Source organism: Brienomyrus brachyistius, unplaced genomic scaffold (genome assembly GCF_023856365.1).
Source record: "Brienomyrus brachyistius isolate T26 unplaced genomic scaffold, BBRACH_0.4 scaffold44, whole genome shotgun sequence".
Classification (NCBI taxonomy): domain Eukaryota; kingdom Metazoa; phylum Chordata; class Actinopteri; order Osteoglossiformes; family Mormyridae; genus Brienomyrus; species Brienomyrus brachyistius.
Genome location: NW_026042319.1, coordinates 1,096,860 through 1,116,671, shown reverse-complemented (window position 1 = coordinate 1,116,671; position 19,812 = coordinate 1,096,860). Strand labels below are relative to the sequence as shown.

The 19,812-nt window shown below is 45.6% G+C and overlaps 1 protein-coding gene across 3 annotated transcripts; it reads right to left on the bottom strand.

Moving 5' to 3' along the window:
* Window positions 1-219: 219 nt before the first annotated feature.
* LOC125723000 (collagen alpha-1(VIII) chain-like) lies at window positions 220-19,183 on the bottom strand. 3 transcript variants are annotated; one of them, XM_048999360.1, is made up of 4 exons: window positions 19,065-19,183; window positions 5,273-5,355; window positions 3,935-4,235; window positions 220-3,750 (listed from the first exon to the last, which is right to left on the bottom strand). In XM_048999360.1, the coding sequence occupies exons 3-4, from the start codon at window positions 4,230-4,232 to the stop codon at window positions 1,832-1,834; spliced, it is 2,217 nt and encodes a 738-aa protein (XP_048855317.1). In that variant the 5' UTR covers window positions 4,233-4,235; window positions 5,273-5,355; window positions 19,065-19,183; the 3' UTR covers window positions 220-1,831. The 3 variants fall into 3 exon arrangements, with proteins under 3 accessions (XP_048855317.1, XP_048855315.1, XP_048855316.1); XM_048999358.1 differs by lacking the exon at window positions 5,273-5,355; XM_048999359.1 differs by lacking the exon at window positions 19,065-19,183 and having other exon boundaries at window positions 5,273-7,185.
* Window positions 19,184-19,812: the final 629 nt, after the last annotated feature.

Below are 19,812 nucleotides of genomic sequence, written 5' to 3'. Positions count from 1 at the left end.
AATTGAAACGATTACTGCTGTAATGTATTTCCCCATTTCAGAAAAAAATGCCCCACCCATCACTAGTTATTTTATTACCCTCGTCTTCATTCCAAGAAAATGTAACTGTGATTGTAATCTACATGGTACGCAATAAGAAGTTTAAAACAGGAAAAAATGGTTTTGAGTGTAGTGGAAAATAACTGAAACGAAGAATAAGACTCTATTGTTTTGGGTGAATTCACCTTTATTAAAAAATAACAACAGCAATAATATTAATAGTAATAAAATAAGAAACTTCATTCTTCACTGGGTTCTAGTTTAGCACCATTATCAGCCAAAAATGGGTACATGTGACGTGTTATTAACTTGCTTTTCATCGCGAAGCCCCACTGTTTCTCCCACAGAAACAAATTCACGCGGTAGTCAGTAGTCAAACATAAATATGAGACCTACCTATACTGTTTAATCATCTCATTCTGCTAATGACGCCCCCTGGTGGAGGGGCAGATGTGTGTCTGTTTCTGGAAGAATACGCTCTTCTCAAATCATTGTAACAGACCTGTTACTTTTTTCATCAGTTATAATGCCTTATAAAGCATCCCTTATTGCTAAAATAGTCCCTGTAAATACTATTCATTTGCTTGATCATCAGTCGTCTTTCAGACTGAGGTCTCTTCATATTTACTCGCCCACTTGCATCCTGAATGTTACTTAAGAGGAAAACCCTGGCAACCTCAGCTTGAACATAACGCAATTTAAACCAAACTACCAGCCTGTATTCCTTTTGTTCTCAGAGGTTTCATAAATATGTAAAAAAATAATACATTGCATATGCTCATTGAAGATAACCTTGAAAAAACACCTCAGCAAAATACGTTTTGTTTTTCATATGTATGGATGCACTGTCTTAATACATCTCAAAGGAGCCACGTACTGATTCCTACCAGGGATTATCGGTAACCCTCGTTGTGATTAATAATCTTCTATGGACTGTACTGTGTTATTTGACAGTGGTTATTTTGCTTGTATTCCATTTTACTAACGAGGAAACAAAACTAAGTGAACTCCCTGTAATAAAAAAAAAAACATTCTTGTCCATGTTTACTGAATTAGAAAAAAACTCCTGTTAGTTTCCTCCACCAGCAGCATCTCCCTGATCAGAAACATACATTTAGTTCCATTTAATTCCTTCAGCATTTTATGATGGGTTTGTTTCAGATACTTGCAGTTCTGCCATGTCACCAGAAATACAACCCTTTCCCAGTCATGCTCAGTATTGAGTATATGCCAATGTAATCCTGTCAGAATTTTCAGTTTTCAGTATTTTGTATTAGTTTCTAGTTCCTCAATAAATAATACATACATCTCTATTTTCAGTTGCCTGGATATTTCCTTACGCTTTCTGCCACATTCCACTTAATTTGCCCTTAAACACGGAACTGGATGTTTTGTAAAAATGAATTGTTTATACTGGATTTGTACACATTCCCTTCCCCTTTGCATATTGTTCCTGGAGAACAGTTGCCAGGTGTTGCTTTAATGTAAATGGTGGTTTTCAGTGTTCAAAGTGACTTGGAAAATTGTTCAGAAGCAGTTCAAATTGAAAAGTTAAGCGAACTGCAATTTATGTCCTTTCTTTACATAATAATCAATAGATTTTTTTTTGTTTATGTGTCTTGGTGCAGAAGTGATCACTATCATGTTTCCTTGACAACAGGAACTGCATGCTCAGTAAGCTCTTCTGACCTATCTGCTGGATACTCCAGGAACCCAGTTTTGTATTCAACAGTATAAAATGCTTAAACAATTCTGTAAAAGCTAATGCATACACTTGATTTCCCCACCCTTTTTACATTGGGTACAGTAGGTATCCAGAGAAGGATGAGTGGACATATTGGCCAGCATATAGTCCTGCAGCCTGGTCGGATGGGAGCTGAACGTGCACTGTATCCCCGGGCTCTAGAGGCAGTACCGCACTGCCTGATGCCTGGTCCAGGAAGCTCTTTTTGTACTCGTCGTATGTATACATCACCGGCTCACTGTTCCTGTAGAGCGCCACCCACACGTTGGCTCCTTTGCAGTGAACGTGGTATGCAAAGTAGTAAATCCCAGGAATTTCACAAGTAAAGATGCCAGTTTGTGGATTGTAGTTCTGGCGGCCATTGTAGAGGATCTTGTCGAAGACTACTGGGGTGGCCACAGGAGGGAAGGGAGTGGTCAGCTTAGCAGTGAATGCAGGCATCTCTAAGCCATTGCCACCCATCACTTCTCCTCTAGGCTTCCCTTTGCTGTAGGCCCCGGATGGAGTCTTAACACCATCCAGACCTGGGCCCATTTCAGGTAGGATTTGTCCGAGATCAGGTAGCTCTGCTGGAGGCCCAGGTGGGCCAGGTGGGCCAGGTGGTCCTGGCTGACCGGGTACACCAGGAGGCCCACTGGGACCAGACTGTCCTGGTGGGCCTAAAGGACCTTGAAGTCCAGGTATTCCTTCACCTGGGCTGCCAGGCTGGCCAGGTGGTCCATTATCACCTTTTGGCCCCGGAAGTCCTGGAGGCCCAATTGGCCCTCCAGGGCCCATAATTCCTGGGATTCCCTTTGGGCCTTGCAGACCTTGTTCACCTGGCACCCCTACTTCACCTTTTGGGCCAAACATTCCAGGAGCTCCTGTTAAACCTGGAAGTCCTTTCTGTCCATTTTCACCTTTTGGGCCCAGAGTGCCAGGGAGACCACGTGGACCTTGTGGACCTACCTCTCCATATAACCCTGGCTGACCTGGAAGTCCAGGAGGACCTGGTTCACCTTTAGGACCTACTTGTCCTTGTAGGCCTCCTGCTCCAACCTCTCCTTTTGGACCAGGTAAACCAAGACCTCCTGGTGGCCCCATTGGACCTTGTAAACCGTGTGGTCCAGTAGGTCCTTGAGGACCAGGCATCCCAGGAAGGCCAACATGACCTTTGTCACCTTTCGGACCTGGAACTCCAGGTAAACCGGTTAACCCCTTATCACCTTTTGGCCCTGGATATCCAGGCTTGCCAAACCCAGGTAATCCTGGATTTCCTGGTAAACCTGGTGGGCCTGGTTCTCCCTTCCCACCGGGAAATCCTAATTGTCCTGGTAGGCCATCAAGGCCTGGTTTACCAACACCTGGAAGTCCTGGTGGTCCTGGCTGACCTCCCTCGCCAGGAGGACCCATGGGCCCTGGCTCTCCAGGAGGGCCTGGTTTTCCTTGCCCACCTAGAGCTCCTGGCAGCCCATTCAATCCTGGCTTACCAATTCCTGGAAGACCTGCTTGACCTGGCTGTCCAGGATGTCCAGCAGGACCTTTTAGGCCTGGCAGTCCTGGCAGACCAAACCCTTTGTCACCTTTGGATCCAGGCAAGCCTGGTAACCCTGGCAGACCTTTGTGTCCAGGTTCCCCTCTGGGTCCTTGTTGACCTGGCAGTCCCTGACCTCCTTGCTTCCCAATTCCAGGGAGGCCTGGAGGACCAGGCATTCCTTGCTGCCCTGGCAAGCCCATTGGCCCCTCTACACCAGCTTGACCCATGTCTCCCTTGGGACCTGGGGCACCTGCTGCTCCTGGTTTTCCTGGCATTCCTGGCATACCAGGTTTACCAATTCCTGGGAATCCTGGAGGACCAGGTGGGCCCGGTTTTCCTGGGGGCCCTGGCAATCCATGGCCAGGCAAACCTGGAGGACCCTGAGGTCCTGTTGGCCCCTTGGGGCCCATTTCTCCAGGCATGCCCCTTTCTCCTCTGGGAATAACTTCACCTTGGGAAGATAAAGCATATGCAAGTAATACAAATTTCTGAATATCGAAATCCATTTTAATGACCAGGTTTTTTTAAAAGAACGGAATATTGCACGATGTGAATTTTTGAAAACCAAAATGTAAAGCTGTTGGAAATCAGTTGTTTCTCATCTGTACGTGTGTGGGAGAGTGAGAGAGTCTCACCTTTACCATCCTTGCGTGGCATCTCCTTGCCCAAAGGTATGGGCATCTGTGGAAACTCCTTCCTGTACTGTGGGATCATGGGCATCTCTTTGCCATATGGCATGTGTGGTGGCATCTCTTTGCCCATGTACTGTGGTGGCATCTCTTTGCCCATGGGCATATGTGGTAACTGTGGCATGGGCTGGTGCTGTTGGGCTAGCTGCTTATGCCCATAGTATGCCCCTCCATGTACCTGGCACAACAGCGCCACCTGGAGGGCCGCCACCAGCAGATGCGTCGGGGAATAGGGCACGGCCATGGCCTGGTGAGAGGAGCGAGGGTCAAAATATGGTAAATTCACTGTTATTATTTAAAATAAAAACGCCAAATACCTTTTTGATGGAAAGCACCTATGCAAACAGGAATTTATAACTGAACAAATAATTTAAATCTATCCATCTTCCAACCACTTATCAGAGTCTGAGTCATGTGGGGCTTGGAGCCTATCCCAGTCAGCATATAGCATGGCAGGACTCCCGGAGTAGTGGCAGTACAAAGACTAATTACATGCTTTAAATACTAGGCCAATGGTACTTATGGGGGGGAGGTAAACGTAGATAAAACATATATTACTGTATATATCATTGCTCACTTTAACACTATGCAGGAAATTTGAATCTAAAAGATGTATTTCCCAGGTAGACAATATACACAGATTTCTTCAGCATAGATCCATCCATTTTCTGTGACTGCATGTCCTATTCAGGGTTTTGGGGGTTCAGAACCTATGGGTGCAAGGCAGGGAACAAGCCAGGATAGGGTGCCAACCCAACACAAGGCACAGTCATACACCATCCACTCACACCTATAGGTAACTTGGTAACTCCAGTTAACCTCAGCATGTTTTTGGACTGTGAAACTGGAGTACCCAGAGGGGACCCCACCACAACACTGGGAGAATGTGCAAATTCCATACACACAGAGTCATAATGGAGACTCAAACCTGGGTCCCAGAGGAGTGAGGCAGCAGTGCTAACCACTGCCCCACTGCACCGCCAATTTTTGGCACAGATATTTAAATAATAATAATAATAATAATAATAATAATATTAATAAAGAAATGGTAGGTTTATGGCCTGTGACAAAGCGAGTGAAAAGGCAGCACTAATTTAACTCGAAGCAGCAGGCAGGCACTTTTCTTTCTTGTCATTCACCTTGGACACATTTCCACAGTATGGTGAGAATTTCACTCACAATCTATAGTATTTATTGACTAGGCTACATCCTCCAAGCTACACATATAGAGACATTAGCATGTGGGGTTAACCTGCTATATATAGTAAGTGATGTATCCCGCACCTGACAGCAGAGGGCACCCTCAGGCTTCGGTTACACAACACAGGTAGAACGAATGATCTCACCATGAGCTGTGGGTCACAAAGCTGCCAAGTGAAATGAAGGCAGTCAGATTAGATAATAAGGTACACGAAACTACACTGGCCCAAAACGACGCCACACGGCCAAAGGGAAATTAAGTCACATGTTCTCTTGAGAAACAAATGGTCTCAAATGGTCTCGGACAGAAAATCTTTGTTTTGCGGTTGCAGCCATTTGAAATTCAGACGTGCCAGCCTGTGACTCTGGAATGCAGCAGTTATAATCAGAAGGGAAAAAGGGAAAATTCCCCAATCATCACAGCTACACCCAGACTTAACACCTTAAAATGCACATCGATCATCAACTCTTTCTTTCCTCTATGCACGTATGATGTGCTTACATAGTGTTGTAAATTAATAATGAATGTAACTGCCTAGTAGTCAGTTCAACACATTTTAAGGTGTTATACTCTGCGGAAATGAATCACTGCTGACTTGCTGCACCCTGGGGTTCCATCAGACTGGACCAGGCTGATTCACTACAGGCTGCCTCCCTCGCATACCGTCCGGACATGAAACAGTGACATCATAAATATGGACCCGACGGTCTTCTCCCAATGGATCATAATGGAGGATCCAGCACAGAGAATTCCTGGACAGTCTACCCGCCCCGTTGCAAACCCCTCCACAAGCGCTGCGTTCCCTGTAACGCCGAGTAGGGGAAACAGCACCGGGCCACTCTGGGATTCGCCGACCCCAATAACACGCCCATGTTCAGCTGCCTTTTCAGCAACGGTCAGCGGGGCTATAAACCATTGCTATTTTACGGTGTCTGCTCCAGCTGGTGGACGCTGACACACCGGATGGTACAGCCAAAAAACACTGTGTGTGTTGATCCACAGGATCTTTCAGTCCCGTCCACGGTATGATAGATCACCCTCTTTTCACCAGACATCTTTAAAACATTCCCCGGAAGATCAAAAGTGTACTTGACTCTTGCCGTGTCGTCTGTGACGTATCACTGTGTGCTAGGAAAAGTGTCAGGGAAGTAATCAACCTAACGAAAATTCAACCTAAGAAAATAAACTCCTCTCCTCTTTGCTGTTTTCTTTCTTTGCCCATCTGTCCCTGTGTGGCCTCTTCTCCTTCCCTTGTCTGACACCTTCCTGGAATAGCTTGGAGCTGGTGTGGCTTCCCTCAGCCTCCGAAAGAGAAACAGCTGACCGGTTATGCGTCACCCCATGAATTATAAGCTCGGCCCAGACACTGATCATCGGGGCACAGACCTAACATGCTGCTGTGTGAAATGGCAGAACATTTTCTGTTTGGCACTATCTGCTATTTCTCAGCTGGGAACATTTTAGAAGGACTCCAGGATAGTGAAATTACCAACAAATCACTGGCATTTCCTCAGGATGCGGTGGCGCACAGTACCTGCAGTATTGTGGTGTTTCCCAATCCAGTCCTCGGAGACTCACAGACAGTCCATGTTTTTGCCGGGAGCTGGGAGGGAGCAAAAACTGTCTGGACTGTCTGTGGGTTCTTGAGAATCGGGTTTGGAAACGCTGCAGTATGGGAACCAACAAGTGCCATACAGTGTGGAACCCACCCACCAGAGCCCTGGAACACTGTTAAATCTGTCAGCCTGGGAAATGAATTAACATTCTTTCAGGTGAGTGCTTAGAAAGTTATCAACACTGTGTTCAAAATCTCCACTGGAAACCCCTGCTTCATCATTCCAGGCTTTTAGGGAAATTCCTGCCATTCCAGACACTAATTTTGGTTTTCACTTTGCTTGGCCTCAGCATCGATTTCTAGTTTATTACATTTATGAATGGTCTGGAATTAGTTTTTGAGTTCACTGCTTTTTTTTCTTCTACTTCTATAGAAACGGCATGATTTTGTTGATGAGCGCATATGTAAATCATTGAAATTTTACCATTTTTTTTTCAGGGTAATAAACTGACAATAAGCACACATGGAAACACCAAAGGTTAGCAGTAGGGGGTTAAATTACAGGAAGTGTCGTCTGCACAGCTCAGCAACCCTAATGAAAGGCCGCAAACATCCCCGTGCACATGCACAAAGACAGCATCAATAAACGTGAGTATAAATCATGGTGAGGAAGCGGTGCATGATGGGTAGGCAAGCGGATTCAGCCCGTGCTGCTTGAGGCTTCCTGGGGTCTTTTGGGGTGCTGAGGTCTAGCGGCTGCTAGTCAGCGAGGCTCAAATGAAAGTTTGTTTGTGCTGCTCTACTAATTTGCTTCTCATCCTGGGAAAACCAAACAGTTTCATTTCCCAGCTCCTTGAACAGAAACGCGGAGAATTGACCCACTCCCTAAACCCATGCATTCCAGCTACCTCTAGCCACTTTGTGCGCTATCGGCGGTTTCTTTCTTTGTCACACAAGAAGAAAAGGAAAGTGTCATTTCACAGGTGATGCCGCTTTTAATTTGGAGAGAAAATTTTTTGATTTTGTAGGGAACCTCCCTCAGCTGCCTTCCCCTCACATCCGCATGGAATTACTGAGCCCTTCCTGTGTTAATCCCCTGACTAATGCACTGCATTACTCATATTGTACTGTTTTGCGTGATTTGTTTTTAAAGCGCTTTTGGTCACAGAAAAATGAGTAAAATCAAAGCCCTATACAGAAACTTTAAATCCTGTCAGTGAGTTTGCATATTGCGGTTTTGGAGAAAAGGCTCATTCCGGCTCGGTTTTTGCAACAGGGCAGCAGGACATAAAGCAGAAGCCGACCGCAGGCTTTCGTCCCAAACACTTCCTCACATTTGCAGTTTCTTCCTGTGATATTTCCTGCCCACATTTACTCTGCTGCCACAGAAATGTGCGATCCAGGCAGAGCCTGCGCAAAAACACTATGATTTTGACATGCGCCATTTTCTCCTTTCTTAATTGTTGTGGACATCGCAGAAAATATTACTTAGCAAAAATGTAAGTACCCAAATTATAAAGCCAGTTTAGGCACATGTCTAACTTAAAGCCATTAGGGCAAAGTAAACATAAAATTTTATGTACAAAAAAAAAATCTAATAAAATATTTAGAAAGTGTGTGATTCAGTGTCAGAAATGTGCGGATCCTTGCTTTACCTCTAGTGGGCAGCGTTTATCAGTGTTACTGTACATTAATATGTATTTTAATCTCTTTCTAATACCTTAGAAAAAAAAACAGCTTAACGATTTTACACTATTCATATTCATAGAATGAAAAAATCTATGATTATTTCCACAAAAAGGCGGACTAATCATTTGTTGGGAATCAGTTTCTTTTTGTCTGTGAACCTTCCAGTATTTTTGGAATTGACCTAAGTGTGTTTGTGCGTGGGACAGGGAGAGAGCGTCACGAGTGTGTCTCTGCTAGAGAAATAATCTGCTGTTATGGTTAGAGTTTCGCTCCTTTTGCTGTCTCAAGCATCATGTCTTTCTTAGCTCCTTTCCTGTTCCCTCTCTTGCTTGAAACCCCTTCCCCATCATGTGTTCTCCCATGCTACTGGTTTGGGGGGGGGGGGGGGGGGGATTCATACCCAGATGAAATACCAGACAGGTTTGGCTTCATCTCTTTTCCTCACCCCCAGAAATATTTGTTCTTACTCGTCACATCACCTGTAGGACAGTGAACCTTCTGATGAACATCTGTGGAGGTTGTCTGGGGTGGTGTTGGGACAACTGCTGCCTTCATCCCTCCACATATGCACACAAATAAATGTTATGGGCCTGACAAACACTGTGAAAGTGGGAGACACTGCACTGAGAGTTCTCCATCAAATTTGCCATGTGCGTCACCAAACCAGCCATATCCGGGAAGCCTTTGAGGCGCAGTGAGGCTGTGGGCTGCTCACCCTCATCACTTCTGAAAACCATCCTTACTGCTTTAAAGAAAACATATCTGCCTATTAGAAGCCATAGGAATACAATTAAACCGACACTGCATGAAGCCTGTCACAACCTCCAGCATCTCTGGGTTAAGTCTAGACCAGGGACACTGCAACTTGGGACGAAACCCAATTCCTCCAGATGTTCCTCAAGCTCAGACAGGAGAACTAAATTTTTTTAAACCGCGCACAATTTCTTTGTTAGAACTTCTTTTCTCCAGAGCTTTATGAGCGAGGGTTAAACAGCATCCCCTGTAGTAACTGGAGTTAAGGGCTTTGCTGAAGGGCCCAGTGGTAACATTATTCTAGAGGCTAAGGGATCTGAACCAGCATCCTACCGATCGCAGCCACAGATCGTCGCACTGACATCATGCTCTGTGGGAGGTAACACTTCAACACTGAATGCTGAATTAAACACATGAAAAAGCAGAGAATTACGTTTCAGCTCTAACAGACAGAACCGAGCCAATCTGCCTCCTGACTGCTGACCTCTCACCCTTTTAGTCTGTGTATCTGTGAGATAGTAGGAGATTTTCTTTGGCTTGCTTGGCTTGGAAGGACAGTGTCTTTAGGCCTGTCTGCTCGTGTTTGTGTAGCTGGAACCTCCTGTAGGACGCCTGGATCGAGGCCCAAAGGCTGCCCACACCCCTGTGACAATAATGAATCAGCCCCCCCTATCCCCCCTCCCCTGGCGCCCCCTGACTTTTCACAAGGTGCTGCCGATTTTACCATAGGGATGCTGTCCATACCACCCCATGGAGTCTATGCTACATGCTTTGAAGACCGCGTCCTGTTCCTGCAAGGAAAGCGACAGAAAGCCAAAAGTCTATAAATACGTGCTGATCCCTCTGATTGCCGTTTGGGACTCCCGGCTATTGCTTCTGTTGCAAACGGAAGAGATGTACAGTAGCTAAGGACAGTTGCCATTTACCACCTTTTACACTCTCGCGCAGAAACGTCTTGCCTGCCAGTCCTCAGAAACCCCTTCCCCAATTCTGTGGTGTGACACATAGTTCAGCCACAACAGCAGTCAGCTTCACGGCCTTGCAGTCACACGAGAAGGTCACTCTTTCCTTTTATGAAGACCAGTGATTCTCAAACCTCTCAGAAGTTACTACCTCCGCCTGCACTTCATTGACTAAGGGTCTCAAAAAACATGGAATGGCTGGGGGTCCCAGAGGAGGGGGCTAAGTTCCACCGCCTTCGGCCAGCTTCCGAGATGCTGAGGCGGCCTTAAACGATGGGAGACTGACGCTGTGGCGCAAACTAACGCCTGAGTGTTGCTGTACCAGTAGGGTGCCCAGATAATCCATGTGAGGGGGGCACTATGAGCTCGGACAGGATTTATAAACTACCATTTCAATTAAGACCTGGATTTCACTTAAGCACTGAGTTCTTGCAGATTGGTCAGTCTCCTGTAATCATGCATGTGTCACTAATGTTAATGTGAAACAGCTGGATGAGTCTTTCAGTCGAGGAAACAAACCAGCAAAAGCACAAGAAAAAAACCTGAAGTAGCTCATACTGCCCCCCCGCCTCCCATAGGTCACCCTATGTGCCAGGTGACCCTCTGGGAGGAAATAGAGAAAATTAGCCTTGGTCACACACATTACGGCAGCAAAGTGGCAGATGTCAGAAAGCCTAGACGTCAAGCTTACCTTTCTCATAATGTTCTCGGCCTAGAATCCAAAATACAAGTTTTGTGAAATTCCTGGCAATTGTGAATTGTTGAGAATATTTATTGTAAGCAACCCCAAGGGAGCCGTAAAGAGCGGGGGTGGGGGTACAGTTAGGAACAACAGGGGCCTTAAAGAATTTGGAATGTAATATGACTGGTCTGGGTTGGGGGACCCATATGATATTATTCATGGGGCCCAAAATCTCTAACGACACCCCAGAGCTTGAAATTGAGGGCAACACAGATGAAAAAAGGTGGTCGCCCTTTGAGATTCCATCACGCTGACTGCCAGCTTGTTCTGTGGAACTCACAGTCTGTGGCTGTATATCGTGGCTTTGTGTTAGTGACAAACACATTGTGTTCCAATGGAAAACGGCCTGGACCCCTTTTTGTGGAACGGCAAATGCTGTAACCTTGAGATGAGGTCATGGCGCTGCGGCAATCAAAGAGTTCTTTGACTACTACTGAGAGCAATGGGGTGGAGTTGGATAGGCGCACACTAGATTGACTGCGTGTTTCCTGTCAGGGGCTGGTGCTGTGCTCGAGGCCGGAATAACACCACGAAGCCGGTCCAACCGCAGGCATGCCTTGAGAGTGCCACGCTGGGACAGCTATTTGCTGGCCGAAAAAAGAATTCACAAGTCAATCAGGCTGTCATTTTTGTAAATGTTCCTGTGGGGAAAGTGAAAGGGGCAGAGCTGGAATTAAGGAAAGAATTTGCCTTTGTTCTGTCTAGACACAGGATAAGACCCCAGTCATTCACACCGCGGTTGTTGTTGTCTATGGTCCAGTCAACTTATGGGTATTCTGGGGCAAGGGGGGGGGGTGTCCTGAAGTACTTCTGCATTTATTTCTGCTAGGGGGTGCCCTCTGCCCCATGTTGGCTGAGAGGCTAAGCAGGCGTCCATAAGCCTAGAATTTAGGATCATTAAACGACACAGACACAAGTGCAACACAGGAGTAATCTGGCCAGGCTCTCTGTGAAAGACGCAAAACCCGACCTTAAGGCCCGTCCTGCCAGGAAACGGCCCATTTCCAAAATGCTTCCAAACAGATTTCTAATCTTGAAAGCTGAGTGTGCTGCAGACCTGCGTCACTTATTAGACTAACACTAAGTGATTGTACAAATGCCTTGCAGCAGGCCCAAAGCACGGGGAGCAAGGGCTCGGATACAATCTAGGTTGATGCAATTCTAAAATTCTAGAAACTTTTGGAAATATGGTTTCTCTTCAAATCCCCTAATGGGATCTTCTACCTGCTCTCAGCTGTCTTTCTTTATAATATTCTTCCATTGAGCACAATTATGTCCTGGACTTGGAATGGATTCCACTTGAGAAATTTACACCAGGCAAACAGACCGACGTAAACACGGACCTGAACCCAAATGGTGGGGGCTCTCCTACCTAACCCTCCACACGGCCGCAGAGACATTCGCTCCTCAATCCCACACTTTGGCGCTGAACAGGGACTTAATCATACCTGCTACTTTTCACATCCCCCTTAAACGGGACATTGCTGTTTTTCACAACAGAATGGTACCCCACAGATGCAGAGAAAATATTTGTTCTAATCCCATGCACATCGGCTCCATCCTGTCTTCCTGTCTTTACAGAAGACAGGGGGTTTTAGGATGATACCGCTATTATCTTGTCAGCAACTTGCCTCTGTAAACATTCTGCTTTATAAATGACCTGGAGTGGGGGAGGAGTTACCAATCAACTTTTTGAGTGGGTGTGACATGGTTGGCTGGCTTTAGGTGAACCTTAGCAATTTTTTGTGATTTCTCACACACTGCTGAACTGCAATGGCCACTGTTCCTGTTGCCCCAGACTGCGTGGGTTTAGGGTTCTTGCCAGGGCCATTGACGATGATGAAGATGATGATAGCAGGTTATCCCTCAGACAGACAATGCCATCAAAAGTCACAAATACAATTCTTCTCTGTACTTCCAGCCTGCTACCAGATGTGGCTTCAATTATTAATAAACAAACCAAAGTGTTATAAAATAAAAACATTAAGCTGAATGGATGTATCATTGAGACATGTGTGTACCCTCGTGTGAAATAACTGAAACAAGTTGTCACACAGACATGCATGTAGTGGCCTGGGAGCTGACCAGACTGGCAGGCCTGCTCTGGTGGGGTTTGAGCTGGGTGGTGTGCCTGAGTGGATGGACAGAGGAGGCACTGTGCCCACAGATTGGCAGCCCCCCCCCATCCCATGTTAAAAAACACCAAAAGATAAAGATTAATTTAATCCCTGCCATTTTACAATTAGACTGGTAATTACCACAATGATTACCTTTAATATTGACCTAGAAACAAAATCAAGAGTTCTATTCATGCTTCGTTAACTAGTCACCCCATACATTTTACAACGAGTAGCAGTGAAATTGTGACATAAAGCAGAGGGCAAGAAATTGGGCAAACAGGAGGATTTAAATCAGTGTGACCTGGAATCAGGTGACACCAAGTTCCTGGGCTGCTGTGGATGTTAATCTTCTGACCAAAAGAATTTCTGGACAGCTGAGTGGTTGAGTGTCTGGTCACCTCTGCAATGTTGTCCTAGCAGGAATCTATGTGATAGCACCACCTTGTGTAAGCGGAGGACACTGCGCCTGCAGCTGATTATACTGAGTGTCCGCCAAACCCCTAGGCGAAGCTGGCCAGCTTCCTATCTCCCCTACAGCGAGTCTTTGCCTTTCCTCTGTGTTTTACCCAGAATGCCGCTGTGTGGGTGCTAGCTTTACCTCAGCGGGAAGGCAATCCCGGCTGATTGGCTGACAGGACCGCGGGCGTGTGGCAAGCTCTGTATCTCTGCCTCCTCCCAGCGGACTCCTCAGAATTATGTAACCTCATATGTAATGTTACAAATAGGAGGCCACCAGTCCCACCAAACACACTGGGGTATTTCATTATCCAGCACTGGCAGTGTGGCTAGTGTGACTTAAATTAATGTGAACACGGCGAAGAAGCCCATTGCAAACTCTAACCATCCCTTGGGTAAAGAAATGTTGGTAACACTTTCTAATAATAATAGTGTTTATGCTTTATTGATCCCCATGCAGAAATTGTCTTTTCGTCTACTCCGTCTTGCTCACCATGCCACACACATACAGGAAAGCAAGCCTGGCAGCCAAGGGAGCTGGGGGTTAAGGGCCTTGCTGAAGGGCCTACAGACATGTGACTATTCCACTGAGGTCTGGGCTCAAACCAGCAACCTTCTGATCACAGGTACAGAGGCTTTGACCACTGAACCTCAAGCTGTCCTTGTACTTATGAATCACAAGTTCAAAAACACATACATAACACATTATAATTCATTCATAAGGCATTATAAACATAGATATAAGTATTTTAAAAGGCATAGCATATTATAGCCATGTTAGTTATGCATTATGACTGGCTTATGAAGCTCTCATTCCGAATGCACTATAGATACCTTTATAATTAAAGGTATACTTAATTATAATAGCGACCATTATAATGCATTATGAAGGTATTTATAGAGCATTATAGAAGAGAGCTTCATTGGATCTTATGAAATATTATAATATTTTATACATTATAACACTATAATGCCTTATGACTGTCAATAGGAGATGATGTAATGCTTTATTAACCCTTATACCGCCCATTACAATGCATTATGAAGTTGTCTACAATACATTAGAAATGATAGTTTTAAGTGTCACCAAAATGATTTTTTAATTATTATTATTATTAGTATTATTACTATTATTATTTTTATCTGAGCTTAAATGGCACTACAGAAATAATCTGAGGCATTAGCCTCTCTGGAGGGCAGTTACACATGCTTTCAGGATGTTTTTAAACAGCTGTCAGGCTCAGTGCTCATTGGTTTAGGTGCATAGAGTGAAAATCTCAACATCTGCGACTGGCTAGACCGCAGAGGCGTGAAGCACGGCCGCTGAGGCAGAAAGCGGGATCAATATGAGTCAGTGTTCATTACAGATGTTTCTAATCTGTCCGGAGATTTGTTCAACGGCAGCGGTTTTGCTTGACATCAGAAGTGCAAATATAAAATATCGCTCATGCAGACTTGCATTACCCAGGCTGTGGATGACCCTCTGCCTTAGTCGAGAATGCCACAGGGAAGCAGAACCTGCCAGTTTACTGGCAAGCAACGTAAGACAGGGAAATCTGCCGTCTGAGCAAAAGAAACGGCAAGGCTCATAACAGCCACTTTCCTCATTGAACACCAAAGGACTTAAATTGTGATGTATGTCTTAATTCTTTGCCTTTCTGCTCTCAATTCGCCGAAGGTTATTTCTGCCCGAATGGCAGATTGCGGTTCTTTTATGACGACTACGGGCTCCTTCGCTACCGCGGGCACCCAGTCTCACAGCTAAATGTCCCTGGACCGCATTTACATTCCAGGCCTCATGTTCAAATGCTACTTTTCCTGCCCACCCCGGGAGCCATTATTAATCCCAGGCCAGAGGCGGGGGCGGTGCTGCTCCCATGCCGTAACCACGTCCCCACTTCGAACCGTTATGGTTCTCGCAGCTCACAAGACGGTTGGATTTCATGGCAAATGCCCTTAGTGCCAGTGACCCAACAGAAAAGGAGATAAAACCCTGTAGGACTCCAGGCTCTTCTGGCCGGCAGTGTGCTACCAGGCTTAAAGCTACCGATCACGGCTGGTGTCAGGTTTAAAACCTCAGGCCTGGCCAATAAAACGGCTTTGGGTCTCTCCAGCTGTCCAATTACTCTGCTCAGCGATTCCTGGGTGTTAATGCAGTCTCTGCCTGCTGATGGTTCCCCTACGGAGCCCTCGGACCCTGTGGTAAGTGTCAGACACGCAGAACCATTCTTCTTATATGGACTAAAACAAAGATTTGGAGAAGCATCATGGAACATTAAAAAAAAAAAAGTGACCTCTAGATCCAACGAAGGTGAAGGAGAAGCAATCTGTCAAAGATTTCCACAGCGCAAAAATTAAAAAATTCAGATTCCAGTAAAGCTTGGATGGTCTCAGCTGCTCACCTCTATCCCAGAGTTGTGCAGCTCCGTGGTGTTTTCCACAGGAAAGCGCAGGAAGGTGCTGCAGTGTTTATGAGAACATTCTTACTGAGAACACCATACAAAATAAACACGGTGTCAGAGATTGGGTTTGTGTCTGGCTTAGTGTTTCCCTGCAGACTCACCAAGGCAGCGGGAAACACTCACATGCCAGTCCGCAGCCTCCCTCAGTGCTGATACTCATTTACTGATTTATTGACTGGCTAAAGTTTGCTTTTCTTTGTTCTGTTTCTTACTTGCTCTCCCTCATTTTCGGTGCCCCCCCCCCCCCCCCCTTCTCGTGTAAACAGCTGAGAGCGAGGAATGGAAGGGCCAAGCCCAACACAAACACAAAAGGTATATATATATATATATATATGTGTGTGTGTGTGTGTGTGTGTGTGTGTGCGTGTGTAATATCTGCTCTTCTTAGGGTTAGCCCAATACCACATTTGCTCCCAGGGACCCTTGTTTAAGGTGGGGAGGGGGGCCGGGGGAGGGTGGGGGGGGTTCCAATAGAGTATTACCCAAATCAGCAATTTATAAAAATAAATTGCCCGGGTAATACATCTTACGTATATTATCACCTTTAAGACTCTTAAGAGAACAGTGACAGAGAAGCCTTATCTATTTAATATTTCCATCCATCCATCCATCCATTTGTCTAATAGTGTCTTATTCATTCTTAGTTATGGTGAAGTACACCACATGACTCATCTAGAGTTACCAGTTAGCCTTAGGGTATCGAGATCTTAGGTAGGCAGCCCGATAAACACCTACGTGAAAAAGGGACAAACTAGGGCCGGATTATAACCCACCGCAGTACCCCATGCTGACCACCAGGGAGCGTCTGAGAGCAGGGCAGCTTGCACAGCCAGTCTCCTGCAGAGGAGTGGTGGCAAAAGTGCCTGAGGAGCCACCTGAATGCTGCTGGAAATGAGCTGCTACGTAGCAGAAGTCCCTCCCATTGCTACCCTCTCGCTACAGCTGTTGGGCCGCTGCTATGATTTTAGTCAATTTTGTCAATTAGTCAAGAGCCACTTCTGCCACCACACTTCTATCCTTCATGCGGTGAAGTCAAGTGTGTGACAGAAGCCTTCAAGAAGCAGTGGTACGCCACACGCACAACCCCCCCCCCCGTCTCGCTCATGGAGGCTCGTGGGTAGGCGGTCCAGATGTCTCTTTGTTTACGTGGCACTCAGATGTCGTTGCACCCTCATTTCATGCCTGATGGGACATCGCATGTCTTTGGAAGTGGCTGAAGCATTTTCCATGCGCCCTTCTCAAGTCAACGGTGGAAAATTTGCCTGTTTAATTCAAAAACTGACAGATTGGCCACAACAGTGTGGAAGGGCTTTGGTGACAAATGAGATGTTTGCCAGAAGCGGCAGGAACGCCACTTCCACTCAAGCAGCTTTTAGCATTTTCTCCTTGAATAAAATGAACTGCACAATGGGTCAAACATTTTTTGCACAACTGAGCAGGATTTCCTGGAAACTTCTAAAGGACGAAATTTTGGGATGATCTATTGACGCAGACGGCCGATGTGGTTCCCACGCAGCCCCATAACAAACCAGTTATCGTCTTGCTCAAAAAAATAATTTCTTCTTCCTTCATTCCATCAACCCCTTAATGCCTTTGCTCTAATAAAAATGCATTCAAAGGTATTTGCAGACCAGATGACTGCCTTTTGGGATTACTTTAAGATCTTGGAATGCAAAGGACATCGAACTGGAGCTCTCAAAACAGTTGACATCTGCTTTGAACCAAAAAATAGAAACCAAACTGTTCAAAAACGATTCCTCCTCCAGTGTCATCCCTTTGTCCATGTCTATCCCGCCTCGCAGCGAGACACAAATGGTTTCTTATCACAGACATTTTCAGTAACAGGTTCCTGTTTGTGTTTTGAATGAAGAATCATGGGAACCTCTGGCTAACCCCCCCGACAGGCCACCTGAGGGTGGTGTTTGACACCTGTGACTCCTGTCACCAAATTGCAAAGAAATGGGCCCCTACCTTCTCTCCAAATTCACACCCCCCCCCCCCATTAAAACGCTGAGGGAAAGAACTGGCAACAATCATACCATCGCTCTCGCTCTACAGTGCTCATCCAGTAAAATCTCCTGGAAGCCACTGCTTATATCTCCCCTGGGTGGGGGGGACGGGGGGGGGGGGGGGGGGGGACAAGGGTCATTGACTGTCGCCCCAAAGGAATCTATGAGTGGATCGGCTGGCAAAGCTGTAGATGTACTGCACTAGACAACACCCTGACTGTTACAGGAGCCCAAAACCAAACCAAGTCTCCCCCAGACAGGGGAGTCCATATAAGCGCACCTCAGGTGTAAAGCAACCCTAGAAAACAACGCAGCTGGACTATTTAAGTTCGTAGGACTTTTCAGGATTTTGACTAAATATGTTGCTGGTAGGATTAGTACAATTAATTTTCATTTTGATCCTCACCAAGAATCTTTATAACATCAGTGATGCACCACATAAGCATGACTTCCATTGCTGACTTGCATTTTTATTGCCATGATTTCCCCAAGCTTTTCAAACCTGTAGATTGTCGCAAAATGTTTCAGGCTTCAGGCTTCCCAGCAATATCTGCTTTGCATAATATTTAAAGGCAAATTACTCAAGAAGAAAAAAAAATCCATTTTAGTCCTGACCTGAACGGTTTATAAACGGTTTAATGGCTCTACAAAATTCCACACAATGCTCTGATGTTATGGCAACGGTACATGCATGAAAAGAGAGATGAGGTATTATTCAACGGGCAAAGTTTTTCTGCTTTTGACAAACACTTAATTTGCCGCTGTGTGACGGCAAGCAATTCTGAACTCCAGGCAAAGATAAAAGGACAAATCGCAGGCGAGAACATATTTGTAGTGGGACAGAAACAGCGTAAGGATGGATCCTCACTCAGAATGTCTCTCTCTCTCTCGCTCTCTCTCTCTCGCTCTCTCACACACACACACACACACACACACACACACAATTATATGTTATATAATATATATTAGAAAAACACAGAAGCAGAAGGAAAGTCAGTGAGAAAGTTAAGAAAACTCACATATAATGTGCCATTAATGTATTAGACATGTTAGATTAATAATAATAATAATAATAATAATAATAATAATTTGAGTAATGATTATGAGTACAAAATGTGTGCGCCTACCTTAATCAGCATGAGGCCGGGTCAGTGGGACGAACACTCCAAGCTGGTGACTCTGAACAGCAGGAGAGAACATGCTCTTAGTTTTTATGTATGGGTGGGTGGAGTTACACCGTTCAGAGGAGGTGGACTGACTGACAGAGGTGGACAAGAAGTGTGTGTGTGTGTGTGTGTGTGGGGGGGGGGGGGGGGGGGGGGACGAGCAGGAGGAAAAAAAGGGGGAAGGAGGCTGAGCAAGAGGACGTCAAGCAGAGAGAGAGAGAGAGATGGAGTGGAGAGAGGAATATTCCAGGTGAAGATAGAGTTTATGTTGGACGTGATGAATATTCATGTCTGTGTGAGTAGGCATGTCGTTCAGAATAAAGGAAGACAGACGACAAGCATTTATCTAGGGGAGACGGATAGAAGTGGAGGATGCAGCCTGTGGTATATCCCTCCCTCTGCTGACTGTCAGTCTCACCAGGAACGGCGAGTATAATAGACAGGCATCTCCTCCAAACATTGTGTGTTGGGATGCAATCCGGTTTTATGACCCTGATTTATTTTTTCAAAAGCTAGGAATTTACTGCTCATCGGTACAGAAGGTTGTTGACAATAGCTGTTAGAGGGGTTAAGTCAGCAGTCAACATGAATTACAGTCATTCCACATGTAAAGCAGGTTTATCTCAAAGAGATTGTATAAGTTATGAGCTTTGCTCTTTACTTTTAATTTTAGGGGATGAATAAGACATTTTTTGTTATCATGCCTGGT

Coding starts and splice junctions, on each gene's coding strand:
- LOC125723000 (XM_048999358.1), bottom strand. Junction 3,751..3,934: donor GCCACGCAAGGATGGTAAAG/GTGAGACTCTCT, acceptor TATCTTCCCAAG/GTGAAGTTATTCCCAGAGGA.